Source organism: Molothrus aeneus, chromosome Z (assembly GCF_037042795.1).
Source record: "Molothrus aeneus isolate 106 chromosome Z, BPBGC_Maene_1.0, whole genome shotgun sequence".
Classification (NCBI taxonomy): domain Eukaryota; kingdom Metazoa; phylum Chordata; class Aves; order Passeriformes; family Icteridae; genus Molothrus; species Molothrus aeneus.
The window spans coordinates 615,870-630,980 of record NC_089680.1 but is presented as its reverse complement, the minus strand read 5'-3'; the positions used below and the strand labels follow the sequence as shown (position 1 = coordinate 630,980).

Below are 15,111 nucleotides of genomic sequence, written 5' to 3'. Positions count from 1 at the left end.
GTGCTTAGCACTGGCAAGACAGGTACCACTTTCTGCAGGGAATATTCTTGTCTCCTAAGTGCTATTACTAAATCAGAGTTCACCTGCAGGCTCCTTAGGTAAGCATCATATATATTTAATTTATATATCTTTATATTTAAGCATTGTAGTTGAGTAGACTGACATCACAAATGAAGCCTTCTCCCCTGACAAAAATATTGAAAGGCAAATAAAACTGTTTCAGAACCTGAACTAATTTGATCATGACACAGAATTTACACATCTAAAATGTGCCTCTCCTTTCATGAGTCCATTCTATGCTGGACAGATTTCATAAACTTCTCTTTCACCTTTTACATGTCAAAAAGGCTACCAGACTTCAGGAGTTATTTAGTGAATGGGTTAAAATACAGATTTTCCTTGCAGATGCACTAAAAAAACATCTAATATCATTTATTTCAGGCAAAGAGCAGAAGGTAAAGGTGAGAGAGAACAGGGAACTAAACAGAAAAAGCACAGACACCCTTTCCTCTACCCTTGTTTTACCTATAATGTATCAATAATAAAATAAATATAAAATCTTTAAAAAATGCTAAATAACATGACAACTTCACAGTAGTCTACTGGAGAAAACAGAATCTCCAGAAAATAGAGCTAGCTAATCAATATTTCCAGACAGGCAGTGCACAGCATTGCCTTTTCAAGCCTTTAGTCTTTACACACACAACCAATCAAAAAAACCACAAAATTTAACTATTAAAAGGAGTTTCACACGCCAGGCAGTGTAACTCCCCTGCTCTGCTGAACATGGACAATGGTTAAAATTAGTGATCTGATGCCTGAATACTCCCACTCCAAAATATGGCACAGACATCTGGCAGGACAATGAAAGGGAAACAGTTAATGTGTTATTCAGTAACATGTAATTTATTAACAAAAGCAGCTTCGGATGGATTTAATCCATGAGCAGACCTGAAAAACAGTTTTTAAGAAAGAACAATAGAAAGCTAAGGAATTTGTTGTGCTTTATCAATGCTCTTCATCCTGACTTACAATGCAGCTCAGTTTCTCCTATCCATCCAATCTGTCCAGGGCACCTATCAATTATCAGACATCAAATTTAGACCTTTCATAAGGCATGATGCATGGCATCACTGCATCTGGAAACAAACAGATCATCCTTTTTCCTTACCTATCCAACCATTTTCATGAGAAATCATGCAGGTAAACAACAAAGCCTGAGCACTTTAGTGCAGGTATTGTCAAAATTATGAAGAATAAATCCCTTACAGAGCTGTAAGTTGTAGGTGTTATTTTAACATCCAATATTAGTGCAAAAAAACTTAATTTTTTGAGTCCTTAATGCTACAAAATCTGCATCTGCCATCCAGAAGGAGGACCATCAAAAAGTTCAAGATCAAAAAATTTCAGAATGGTTTGTGTTGAAAGGGAAAAGCTCAAAGCTCATCCAGTCCCACTTCCTGCCATGTGCAGGGACACCTTCCACTGTCCCAGGCTGCTCCAAGCCCCATCCAGCCTGGCCTGGGACACTGCCAGGGATCCAGGGGCAGCCACAGCTGCTCTGGGCACCCTGGGCCAGGGCCTGCCCACCCTCCCAGCCAGCAATTCCTAATTGCCAAGAGCCCAAAATCTGTGCCTGCCCTCTGGCAGTGGGAGCCATTGCCTGGGTGCTGTCCCTGCAGGCCTTGTCCCCAGTCCCTGGGCAGCTCTGCTGGAGCCCTGGAGGCCCTGGCAGGGGCTCTGAGGTGTCCCTGGAGCTTCTCTTGTGCAGCTCAACAGCCCCAGCTGTGCCAGGCTGGCTCCAGAGCAGAGGGGCTCCAGCCCTGGCAGCAGCTCCGTGGCCTCCTCTGCACTGGCTGCAGCAGCTCCAGCTCCTTGTGCTGCTGGAGCCAGGGCTGGGGCAGCTCTGCAGGTGGGCTCTCACCTGAGCCCAGTATCTGTTAACACTGTACAAGAAGTGCAGCAGCCCACAGGAAGAAGGTACTGAACCTTTAACTCACAGATTTTGGACTATTTCTTAGACAGCATGGATGGTCAAGCATCTTTATCATTTGAAATGTGCTCAAAAATGAACCTGAAAAATACTTTTTAAAGCCTTTTCACATTTATTGCTAAAATAAAGATTAGGTAGGAAATGAACATTCTTGTTGACACTCCATTATAAGGTAAAGAGCTATGGATTTCTTACCATCCACCAGAAAAAATTTATAGAACTTTAAGAAAAAGTCAAACATAACTGCTTTTGCTTCTCAAGTTCATTTTTTTACATAGCTGATTATTGACATTCTTTAATTATAAATATTGTCTATCTCAATTTCTATTTCCATAATTCTCTAGAGCAAAGAATAATTTTGAAAGCAAGAAATACCTCCTTCTCAGCCATATAAAATTCCTTTTTTCTAGCCCTAATCCTTGCAAAATATGAACTTTTAAAACTTTGTTACAATACATCAGCTTGCTTCTTGGTTTCCTTTAACAAGCAATTTCCCCTAAAGAATTAAAGAAAAATCATTTTTGAGCCAATAGGTTTTCTCTTCTCTTTTATAATGGGTTATTTGAAGCTGCTCAGGTTTTGGAATATCAGGATAAATATCAGGGAGATAAATCACCAACACACCTCGTGAAACTTGCTGCTGCACTCTCAGTAAACAAGCTGAAGCATATGGTTACAATTAGGGTTTGTATGACCACAGAAATCAGAAGCTCTAGTCATGAACCACAGCCTCGCTGCGCCGTGCACTGATGGCCCCTGCTCCAAACAGCTGACAGGCTACAGAGAGCTGCAGCACAGCTCCCCGCACAACACAAGCCTGGGCAGTGCCAGGAAGACATCACAGAAAAGAGGCTTTACAGACTTTAAAAACACATAAGCCTCCACAATGTTAAGTATGAAAAATGTTGTCACTGTCACGAGGGTTGAGTGGTGGCAGTCAAGGGTCCCCAGGAGCACCAGCCTGTTCAAAAATAAAAGAAAAATGTACAGTTTCACAGAATCTCAGAATGGGTAAAGGTGGAAGGGACCACAGTGGATCATCTGGTCCCAGCTCCCTCCTGCAGCAGGGTCATCCCAAAGTAATGGCACAGGATTGTGTCCAGATGGTCTGGAATATTCCCCAGCAAGGGAGACCACACTCCTTCTGGTCTGTTTCAGCGCTCAGTCACTGCACAGGGAAGTTCTTCCTCATGTCCAGGTGGATCCTCCTGGGCATCAGTTCCTCTGGTGCCATTGCTGGGTCCCACAAAGAGAGTCTGATCCCTGCTCTGACACGTCCCTGCAGATACTGCTAAGTCCCTTCAGAGTCAATCACAGATTTCTCAGAACTATCAAGCCCAGGAAATGACAGTATAAATTGCTATTCTGGGAAAGCATGCTTTGCTGTCACTACCATCAGTGTATGTGAAAAGAACAGAGCTCACAGAGCAAAGCCCATGCTACCTGTACAGCTAATTCTGACCAGTAGTGGTTTACTATCAAAATAATGTTGGTGAAGCTAACAGGACGGATCAAGAATTTCATGGACTCTCAGGATGGTTTGAGTTGAAATGGGAACTTAAAAATCATCTCATTCCAAACCCCTGCCATGGCAGGGACACCTTCCACTGTCCCAGGCTGCTCCAAGCCCCATCCAGCCTGGCCTGGGACACTGCCAGGGATCCAGGGGCAGCCACAGCTGCTCTGGGCACCCTGGGCCAGGGCCTGCCCACCCTCCCAGCCAGCAATTCCTAATTGCCAAGAGCCCAAAATCTGTGCCTGCCCTCTGGCAGTGGGAGCCATTGCCTGGGTGCTGTCCCTGCAGGCCTTGTCCCCAGTCCCTGGGCAGCTCTGCTGGAGCCCCTGGAGGCCCTGGCAGGGGCTCTGAGGTGTCCCTGGAGCTTCTCTTGTGCAGCTCAACACCCCAACTGCAGAGGGTCTCCAGCCCTTAGAGCATCATTATTTCTTAATTATACTACAATTGTTCTGATTTCAGATCCTTGTCATTCAAAGTCCCAAGAGCTTGGTGGAGCTGGGGCCAAATGCCACCAGAAGAGCTATTGCTGTATAATCATTCTATACTCTCACACCATGCAAATACACAAAGATAAATTACATTTCAAGATACAGAACATACATGGCACAGTGTACATCAAAGGAAGTGCCTAAGAGCTTGATAGTGAGTACATATCTGGTCTCCTGAGATACCTATCAGACACAATGTATTTCTGTACCAATGCAATCAAGGCAGAAAGTGAGGTTTTTGTCATAAAAACTTGAAAACTCTCAAAGGCAACACTGAGGTACTGGTCAGGCAGCAGCAACCCAATTTCAAACCAGCTTCTGTGGTCCTTGTAGCACCCAAGCACAGATTTTGGGCAGGATGAAGCTGCTCTGGCACCAGTTTGCTGTGCAGCTCTTGCAGACTGCCCCTGCCACACAAGCAGAGCACTCAACTATTTATTCTCAAGGTACCTGTGCTTGAACTGCAGCCACAGACTTTGCTCTGTGTCAGGCACTAAGTGAAAGATTAAAGATCTGGAAACTTCCTCAATCTTCCTATTCAGATAGGGGAAAATATCATAGTTACAGCATCAAGAGGATGACACTTACAGACTGTAAGCAAGAAGGAACACGATCAGACAGAACTGGAAAAGAAAGCTCGAATGTACATTTCCATTGTGGTGGGCATGAACAGGCAATTAAGCATTGACTAAGCACCAGAGATAGACACCAGATCTGTGACACGTCACAAAAAGGATCTGGAAGGTAGAAGCAAGCAGAGTGAAGCATTTGCTAGCAGAAGTAAAGGTTGGTGAAATCATAAGAATAAGAAATAACAGACACATTGTTAGTATCTTTTTGTCTCTCTACTTTGATATATTTTAATGTAGATATTTCAAATCAGGCTACACAAAATTGAAGAGGAAAAAGATAGTAACATAAAACTAAATATTAATAAACAGCTTTCTTGTAAAGTTAAAATCTACCATTCAAATGCTTCTATTAACCAGAAAGTAGCACCAAAAAAACAACCCCAATAGAATAAGCTATAGTGTATATAAATCACAGATGTACAACAGAGGTCTGATACCTTCTGGTATCCTAATGCTGAACAGTATAATGCAGAGTAAAGCATATACTTGCCTGATATACTGTCATTAATGGCCAGGAATATTTCTCTAGTTCCAACCAAAAAGTGTACAGACACGAGAAAACAAGCAATGACTGACCACTACACACTGAATTCTGCAATTTCTATTAATGCTACAACAGTGCATTTGTGTGGCAGATTAGTTATGATGATGACTTGGGTGATTAATGAAGCTGAATCCGGTTAGTGACTCTGCATGAGTTCCTTACAGATACAGCATTGTACCCCTCACATCTATAAACACCCTAACAGCACAAACCAAGTCAATTAGATCCCACTGTTGCAGTAACTCCTAACTTCTGCCAGATGCATTAGTGTCTGGAGTTGTTTTTAATAGCAAAGTATAAACTGGATCAACTATTTAAAAGGAAACCATCTAAATTGACTTATTTTTCAACAGTCTTGAGTAGCACTATCATTTCCCTGCCTTAGCACATCATCTGCTTGGCAGTTCCTCACTCTAACAAGGATTCTATTTTGCAAGCAATAAAATGACTAATTTAAAAAAATATTGCTTGTCCACAAAAAGTTGTCTCAACTTAGTTGACTGTAGACTATGAATTGGCAAATGTTAATAAATCTCAACAAAAAAGAAGAGGGAACTTACAGCCAACAAAAAAAACTTGGGTTTGAGGGTAAGTTGGTTCAATGCGCTTTGTGAACCAAGAATAATTAATTTCTGGTTTCCAATAAATGAGTTTCTAATATCTAAATTCTACTGCCATGCATATTAATGTCATTTATGCTTCAAAACACTGCCCCAGATCTAGCAGCACTTTACAATTACTGGGCACACCTACTGAAAGACCACAAAGACAAAGCAAAGTTGACTCAGTAGAGAAAAATCTCCTTTATGAAGTCACAAAAATAAATACCATTATTTTTCCCCTCCTTCCAAAACCACCATTGTTTCTTTAATTATTGGAGCATAACAGAATTGGCAGGACAATTCAATCCAGGTATTTTATATCCAGGATAGAAAAAGGTCCTTGCACAGAGGTAACCTGGATCCAGTCAGAGGCCAAACCCAGAAGTAATTGGTGTGAGGATGTTGGTTGTATGGTTTCAGAGTTAAGGAAGCTCATGAGAGGAAGAAAAACAGGCTACGAAGGATGAGAAGCAGGAGAAGGTTAACTGTGGGAAAGGGTAAAATTCTGCTCATATCATGTATAATTATCACTCCTGCTGAATCACAAGGAAGGAAAAGGAGGGTGGATCTAAAATACGGTGCTTCTAAGAGTTTGTTGATCTCCTGCTGCAGTGCAAGTGACTACAAAATAGGAGTAACATTATACAGGATAATTTAGATGACTGTGGTATCAAGTAAAATAATTAACAAGTACAATAATTATTTTAGGCCTCAAACTGTCATATTAAAAATACCTTTTTTTTTAACCACGCTCCTATCTCCTTTCATCCTAAGTAGATTGTATTAAGACTATTTCAGTAAACTTACTTGAAGCATTATGTGGCATTTAAAAGGCACTGAGCAACACAGACGTGAGTTTTCAATTCTTCCATTCTTTCAATTTCTATCATGTAAAGATTACAAAACACAAAAAAGTAATACAGTACAGAAATCACGTCAAAGTTTTCCACAGCTGTTCGTTGCTCAAAATTCCCTTTTGTTCCCTAACAGACTGTCACCTCGTGTTGCTGTATCTTCATTTGTGCTGTGCTCTACCCATGTACCTGAGGCTACATGAACCAAAGTATTGATTTGATAAGAGTTAATTCAGAGATAAGACACGCAAATATGCCATTTACTCTACAATCCTACTGTGCCTACATTTCACCTATAGTCCAACATCATATCTAGGCAAATAATTTTTAAAAAATCTCAAGCAACTGTCTGGGCATGGATAGAAAAAACATTTCTGTTTTTTAACAGGATGTGGTACTCCTTTTTTCCCTTTTCCCAGGCAGGAAATTCAAAAGCTCTTTAAAAATGTTCCTCTTTTAAAGCTTTAAATGAAGACACTTAATTTGCCGGGCTAAGAGATGGCACTTCAGGTACTCATGAAAGAAGCAAGAAAACAAGCGTAGGCGTATGCCAAGGTAGTTGCCAAGGAAATGGTTCAAGAGGAGTGAAGGAGGTGGGAGTGTAGGAAAAGACAAGAACAGATGTAGGCTGAAATCTTAAGAGTTTGCATTAAGAAATGGAAACTTAATATACAACGGGTAAAAAGTCACAGGGGACATCATGTAAGAAGTGTTACAGAGGGAGGCTTGAGGGGTGGCAATATGGATGGATTTACAAATCAGTCAAGTAACCAGAACAGGGGAAGAAGTGTTTTGCCTGTGGCAGCACTGACACAGAAAGACACTAGAGAGATCAGAACTAATAATAACATAAATAACAGAAATTACTCAGGTAATACTATGTACCAAAATATGCAGCAAAAACTGAAAAACTACAATCCAGATACTGAAAACTGCTTCAGAAAAACATGTTAAGAGCAATTTCTCCTTGCAATTGAAACGAAGGAAAAGAATATACCTGATGGGACTCTCGAATAAAGCACTGCAAGGAACAATTTAATTAATCTGGCGTGCGTGTAAGTGAATCGCAAAGCAAGCCACTACTTTGTGCAGGGTTTAGGTTAGGGACACAAGCCAGGCGCGGCCCCGGAGAGTTAGCCCGGAGCGCGGACGGAGCTGAGCGCAGCAGCCGTGCGCTTTTACTGCCGCCCTGAGGAGGCACCCGGGCACTGCCTCCGAATGCACGTTCTGGCAGACCCTTTGCGGCCTGAACTTTAATATTCCCTCAGGAGGCTGCCAGTGAATTGATTTCACAAAAGAGCTAAATAAATAGTATCGGTTTTAACAGCAACTGACTTGCAAAGTGTTCTCTAGTTTATCGGGGAGAAAGAAAATAATATCTACCTTTGCTGTTAGCACTGTATTATGTTTTATTCTCATTCAGTGGAAAAGAAAAAACCTCTAGGACAGATTTTTATACACCAGTAAAACACATCTGGTGTGGGGAAGGGAGCAGCCACCAACCAAAACAAAGTGTACAGTATAACAAAAATGAGAAACCTTCTTCTGAACAACAAATGGCATCAAGTCTTTGCTATTCTTCGGGCAGTATTTCTCTACAGCAAACAGTCTGGGAAAGGTCAGAATCTAGTCATACTTATCAGGAAAAAACATTAGTCAACTTACTGGGAAAGGCACAATATGTTACAAAAATTCCTATCTAGGTTGCTCCCTCACATCAAAGAATCCTCCTAGGAGGGACCCCTTGGGACCACCTAAACCAACCCAACCCAACCTCAAGCAGAGCCACAGAGCAGGTCACCAGATGCACAGAGTAATTGTAAAGAATAAAATATGCACATAAAACTATTTCTTGCAACACTTTAAGTAACTTGAAGTATGTGATTCATCAAATAGGGCACTACTTGGTTGGTTGAGGCTTTTTTTAATGTGTCAGTAAAAAAACCAGGGGCTAGGTGATACTTTTACCATCTGCTGTCCTGCAGGTATAATTGCCTCAGATTCTAACACATCTCAAGATGGGCCATGCAGGCCTGTGGACAGCTTTTCTACACTGGTATCACTTGCTGAAAAAGAAATGGGCTACAGGTGTGTCTGCAAAAGAGGGCACACAGAAGGCAATACTTCATATGGTCTGAAGTACAATTTATAGAAAATCAGACTCACTTGCCACCCCAGATGCAATTCCATAGAGCAGTCCTCCTCCATCTGTTTGCTGCTGAAAGACGTGGGTCCCTGGAGGAGGGCTTCTCTCTTGTCTAATGAAATTATACAGCAAAGTTTTCACAAGTCTGCTGGTGTATGGGAGACTGGAAAGGAAAAAAAATAAATTTGGTTGACTCACAACTCACAAAAATTGGCACAACAAAGTCCAGGTAGGGTGCAAATGCTAGTGTTTGGCATTAAAGATGGTCAGTAACTCTCCCAGTGCTGACCAGACTGGAAAGGAAAAGAACACAAAGGTCTTCCCCATGCAAAGCTGCCTGGACTTCAGCAAAGGTCTGAAGGAGCATTTTCCACAGCAGGATCGTGAAAACTGTCTTTTGGTTTTTGTTTTTTAAATACTACTTATAAATAAACCATTTAGTTTGTAGAATCATTGTATTCACTTACCTGAAGACACAAATGGAAAAGCAATGGAAAGGAATGCTGTATTTTTTCAGTTTTCACTCCATGCTCTAGTAATACAGAACAGGGTACCAACAGCATCTCTCCACACCCACCATGTTTTTGCCTGTGTGTGCAGCTCAGAACCAATCTTAAACACCCTTTCATACCTCAAGGATTCTCAAGGATTCTATAACTCTAGGAATTTGCAAAGACCAATGAAACAACCAACCTCACACCAATGGATCTGAAAAATGCCAGTAGAATTTGTTGGGTTTAACAAGAAGGTTACGGTATTTCCAAAATGGAGTAGCATTTCCACAAAAGCAAGCAGCTGGCTCCAATTCCCATCTGATTTAGAGCTGAAAAGAAGGAGCTCTGTGAGGATGGACCCTCTGACCACCTGCAGAATCCGAGAAGGTGAGGAGCTAATGTGCATGTCCCAAACACCAACAGCTGTGTGGTGTGGAGCCAGCCAAGGGTTTTCAGGAATAACAAACAAGGACTTGGTAGAAACACACCAGAGGAAGACCAGGATGTGGCTGGAGAAGGGGCCATGTGGGAGCAGGGCAGTGTTTTAGGGACAAACCTCCTGGTTGTGGCTCCTGCAGGAAAGCACAGCCTGGCCTGGCACAGGGACAGGGACAGGGCCAGAAGGGCTGAGCACTGCAGGGGGGAACTCTGAGCCCATCCAAGACCCCAAAGCCTCCAACCCATTTCCAGAAAGGCCTGAAAGAACCACTGTGAATGAGAACTGACTTGCACAAAAAGTGGGAAACTTCTCCCCAGAGAGTGGAAGATTCAAATGTGCCCCACAAAGCCCAGGGCCCCAGGACGTCCCATCAGCTGGATCCACACTGGAGTCAGGACTGGTGATCTCTCTCTTTTTTTCTTCCTCTCTCTGTCCCCTTCTTTGATCCAATTTCTTTCTCTCTCTCTCTGTCCCTCTCTTTCTCCCTTTACAGCACCCCCCCCACCTTTATCCAAACCCCACTGTGCTTACATGGGATATCAGGGACAAACACTGTTTTCCATGCCAAGTGTGTAATTTACTAATAAAACTTGGCAGATCCTCTGACTTTTGTCATTCCTTTTGATCATGATCATCTACAAACCCTGGGGGCTTCCCTCTCCTTAGGGGTGGGATGTCACACCAGTACCACTCCACCTGTTCACATTGCTCTTGATTCCCAGCCACCAAATTCCTACATCTCTCTCCAGAGGTCAGGCTCCTCCTACTCCCAAATCAGACCTCTTAGACCACATACTAAATCTTCCCCCAAACACTCCCCATTTTCCCCCAAACCCTTGATTCCTTCCATCCAGAGACTGAAGTACCAGGAGACCCCACATATCCTGAGGCTCTGGCTCTATCCTGCGGATGTTTCTGCCCAGTGTTCCGAGCTGAGCCTCACTCCTTCCCCTGCATGTCACAGTAGTATCTGTCTCTTGCACCTAGTAGAAATTTCAGGAAAGCAGAGAATAAATACATTTATGAGAAATCTGCCCACATGGAACTTGAAATTGAAAGAGAATGAATGGGAGCCTGACTAAAATGCATGTAAGCCATTGTGAAAGCACTTGAACACAACCACCAACTTGCCAGAACAAGTGGTATTACTCACACAACCAAGTCTATCTCCAGCTAAGTGTTCCCTTCAGCTCAGCCCAGCATGTGTCTTCATCTTTCCAAGGACTGTGCTTATCTGGATGGCAAGAAACCCCTAGCATTTCTGAGGGACCTGAGTTCTCTGGGCTGCAGTGCTACAAGACTCATTGCTGAATCAAAAAACCATCCTGAAAACTAAATATGTTTTAAGTTAATGAAACTACCCTCAAAATATAAAAACTATTTCCAAATTAGTTTTACTTAAGTCTGGGCTGTGAGATTTCCACCCAAATCCCTCCAAGAGCCTTTACAGATGTTTGCTTTTGTGATCTCTTTTCTTTTGAGCAGAACAAATTTTCTATCAAGATAACATTTTGCTGACTTCTGTTTTCAGGTACAAACAACCTAAGAAGCCACCAGCAGCATTTTCTTTGCCCTTAGGCAGCACCCCAGAGCAGGACCTACCATCGACCATGCATCAGGTATCTGTGAATGACGCTCTCTCGCACAATCTCTTTGTGGAATAATTGGCAGGAGAGGAACACAATGAGAGTAGTCACGGCTTCCAAAGAAATGCTGTATGTAATATCTCTGCAGAATAAAGGGAAAATTACAGAGATTAATCTACTGGGTTGTTTACAGGCTGATTTCCAAGAATACTTGGTAGCTTCACCTGAAGTTATACACTGTGTAGCACAGAGAGATTCAACTGGGAACATGTAAACAACAAATTCAAGAAACTCAGAATCATTTCATACCAAAAATTGATGTTTTTCTTAAAAATAAGCAATTTTTTCAGGCACCAAAGGACAAAACAATGTAAAGAGAGGTATTGCTCATGGCATTCAAGTTGCGACTGATAGACTGACTATACTTCTTCCTCAAAATACTAAGTATCTCTCAGAATTGTGTCCTTTGTACTATTAAACAAAATTGTCACAAAGCCATCATCCCTAAGTGAGGGAGTGAATGTCCAGCTAGCCCAACACAGCTCCATCTGCCAAGCAAACTGGATCCCTATGAGAAGAATGTAATATACAAATGCCAGCTCAAGTGTACAAAATGCTCAGGGTATCAGGATACCAGATACATTGCTCAGTTTTAAATGGTATATTTGAGGTAACAGGGACGTAGAAAGTTTCAAGGCATTACAAGGTATTCAAGATAATCACAAAGAATGAGCTGCAATGCTTAAATACAGATACCAGACAGTTCAGCACAGTTCATTTAGCTCAGGCTGATTAGGAAAGGCTGTGCAGCAGAACAGATGACAGGCACACTATTAAAAGTATCTTGTGCTTTCTGTTCTCACCTCTGCCTATAATGACTTTGTTACAAATCTGGTTTTTAAAAGGGAGAGAAAAACGGCATTTGCCTCCTAAATCAGTAACAATTTGCAGACTGCAAGAAAGCTTTTAAAACACAATGAATTAACTTGGACATGAACCAGTATCATTCTTACTTTCAATCAAAGACCATTTTTACGTCCTCCAAAATGAGGTACTTCATTTGGTGCAACAGCACCACACTGCAGCTCATTAGAAATATTGTTATCAAGTTTTGTATTGTTATCACAAGTCCTTCTAATGCTTCTCCCACTGTCACTATTTAATTTCCACAGTATGCTTCACAATCCAGTATTGCTAAGTTACAATGGTTTCCCTGCAACAGTTATCAAGGTTTTCTGACCTGGGACCTACTGGAAACTCAAAATCTGTTTAATATCGTCAAATGCAAATATTCAATAGTACCTCTATTTAAGATTTTTAAAAATCAAAACATCAAAGAACAAATCAGCATCTATGTTGTTTAATCAGTGGTGCTAAATTTTGCTTTGTTACAATGTCACCTTCCAAAAATTTTATTCTCAACAGTTAGAACAGGTATAAGCATAAAACTAAGTGCACTTTCAAACAAAACAACGATGACTTGAAAACTACAGTGCAATCTCCCAAAACAAAACAAATTAACCCCAGAAGGGACTAGATTTTCACTAGTCTCAGGATCAGAGCTGGTGTCGTCCTCACTAAAATATACAGCATTTTATTTAGAAGAAATCAGTCTAATTTTTAACACAACCAAATAGCTTAATATTCTCAAGTGCGCTGCCAGATACGCTGCAAACAACACGCATTACTGTCAAGTGTGAAAACAAGAATTTCACGCATCACAATGTACAGACAGCTTAAGTTAAGCTCTTCTGCAGCAACTCCAGGCCAGAGTTTCTCCAGAGTGCAGTAATTTACTCAAAGCCAACTGCAAACTGGAATCACAATTTCCTGGATCACAATCCACAGAACTGCACCACCTCTCATACAAAAATGTTTTTAAAAATGAAGATTGTGCACATTCACTGTTTTTTATTTTCTCTCACTTCATTTGAGTATTTGAACCCCAAACAATTGAAGTTATGGGTTGGGAAAGGACACACTGCCTAAGTAACATTTTCCTGAAAATCATAATGTCCTTTTGAATTACTTTTACTCTCTGCAAGTTACCTGACTTTTTGCCCACTCCTGAGGAAGTTCGCCAGTGTAAATGCTGATAATTAGATCAGGCCAGAGGTTACACTCTGATCTGGTTCCATTGCAAATTCATCCGAGCCAGAAGCAAGGCTGCACTAGGAACAGTGCCCACTCCCTCTCCAAACCAGAGGAGCTGTGCAATCCACCACCCACACGCATCCCAAGCAAAGCAAAGAAGACTTAAATACATACATAACATCAAATTATCAAAGGCTCAGCCACCAGAAAAAAAAAAAAATTGAGAAATGTTTTTCTATCAAAATAAAAGCAACAGTTTGGGAAAATACTTTTTTGATATTATAAGAAAAACATTCAGAAACTTATCATTATGACATCGGCTGAGAATACAAGAACAATGTATGAGAATACAAGAACATCTCCTACCCCAAGGTGATGAATGAAAAGGGTAACAACTTCATGACATACTACAGCACACACTGGGTCACTATTCGGAGAGGAAACAAATTTTGGGGTCTAGTATACTTTTTCTCCACTTCAATCATTCATTAATTTATTTTCATTATAACCCACACAAGTGGAATAGCAAATTTGAGGAATCATTACAAAATAATTTTCTGTTTTGACAAGAATCAGCATAAAAAAATAAACTAAGGGATTACTGTACTGTATTAAGGAAAAAAAATCTGCTTTCAATATCCTTATATAACTCAGAGAGAAAAAAAAACAGAAAGGTAAATTCTAGCAGTCCCATTTAGAGAGTTATTCTCATTTTCTCTAAGTTCAAAACCCAGACAGGGCACATTTAGAAACACTCCACTCAAACCTGTAGAATCTGTTCAAATTAAATCTGCTCTGACATAAACACAAACAGGGTCCTGATATCTGGGGTAACCCCTCAGGTCCAGTTACCCTTAATTTATCAGCACAGTGATAAAGCTTCAGAGTAAAATTATTTTCTCCACCAAGGGTCAAATGTATGGTTTTCTGAAACTCAGGCATTTCTAAAGGATCACAAGAACTACCAGGAACCTCTTTCAACTTCAAAGAACACATTGTTTATTTATATTGAGAGACTATATAATAGGGGGTCTTGGTTTTGATTTTTTTTTTATTTTATTCAAAGCTATCAGTCATATAGAATGACTTTACATGGAATTTATGCTGATCTTCAACTTCCCCTGAAAACTGTTTGCTTGCAGATAAGGAGGAAACTAGAAATAATGAACTCATGTATCAATTACATGTCAAAATTATTTAGCTACTTCTTTCAGAAAGCTAGAATAACTGCATGTTGTTTTGAGCTTCTGTGGCATTTTTTTTCCTTCTCAAGTGTCTTGCAAAACAAATAAAAAATCTACAGATAGAGCTCACGCTCTATGTAAATGGACATCATAAAGCAATGTACCAAAACATGCAGAGGTCTTTTTTTTCTCTTCTTTTGGATTTTCTATTCTGGGGATACATTAGTTATTCTCAATTTTTTCATCTTATACTCTCCCTCCCCTTTCCAAAGGGAGATATATTCCCATATCAGGTAGATAAATTAGCATATACTGCACGTCTGTCTCTCAAAAGACATCTCAAAAAATACACATCTTTCACATGGGAAGAATCTGAGACAGACTGAAGTCCAGAGCTCCTGGCAATCATTTCTCTCCTGCATTTGGGTTCTCCTCTTATCCCAGGCAGCTGTCCTCCTGGTATACCCCATGCCTGGTAGATCCTCCTGGTCCCATACCTCATATGCAGTGACATCCTTGGACCGGATGGAGCAGGCCCA

At 41.0% G+C, this 15,111-nt stretch overlaps 1 protein-coding gene across 7 annotated transcripts in view; it reads right to left on the bottom strand.

Annotated features, from left to right (window-relative positions):
• Positions 1-15,111, bottom strand: part of DYM (dymeclin) — a 210,578-nt gene that overhangs the window by 157,626 nt on the left and 37,841 nt on the right. For all 7 annotated transcript variants that reach the window (XM_066569260.1, XM_066569261.1, XM_066569265.1 and 4 more), the window contains 2 exons: positions 11,311-11,436; positions 8,796-8,938 (listed from right to left, as the gene is read on the bottom strand). In XM_066569260.1, coding sequence (XP_066425357.1) covers positions 8,796-8,938; positions 11,311-11,436 — 269 coding nt within the window. The remainder of the gene's footprint in view (positions 1-8,795; positions 8,939-11,310; positions 11,437-15,111) is intronic.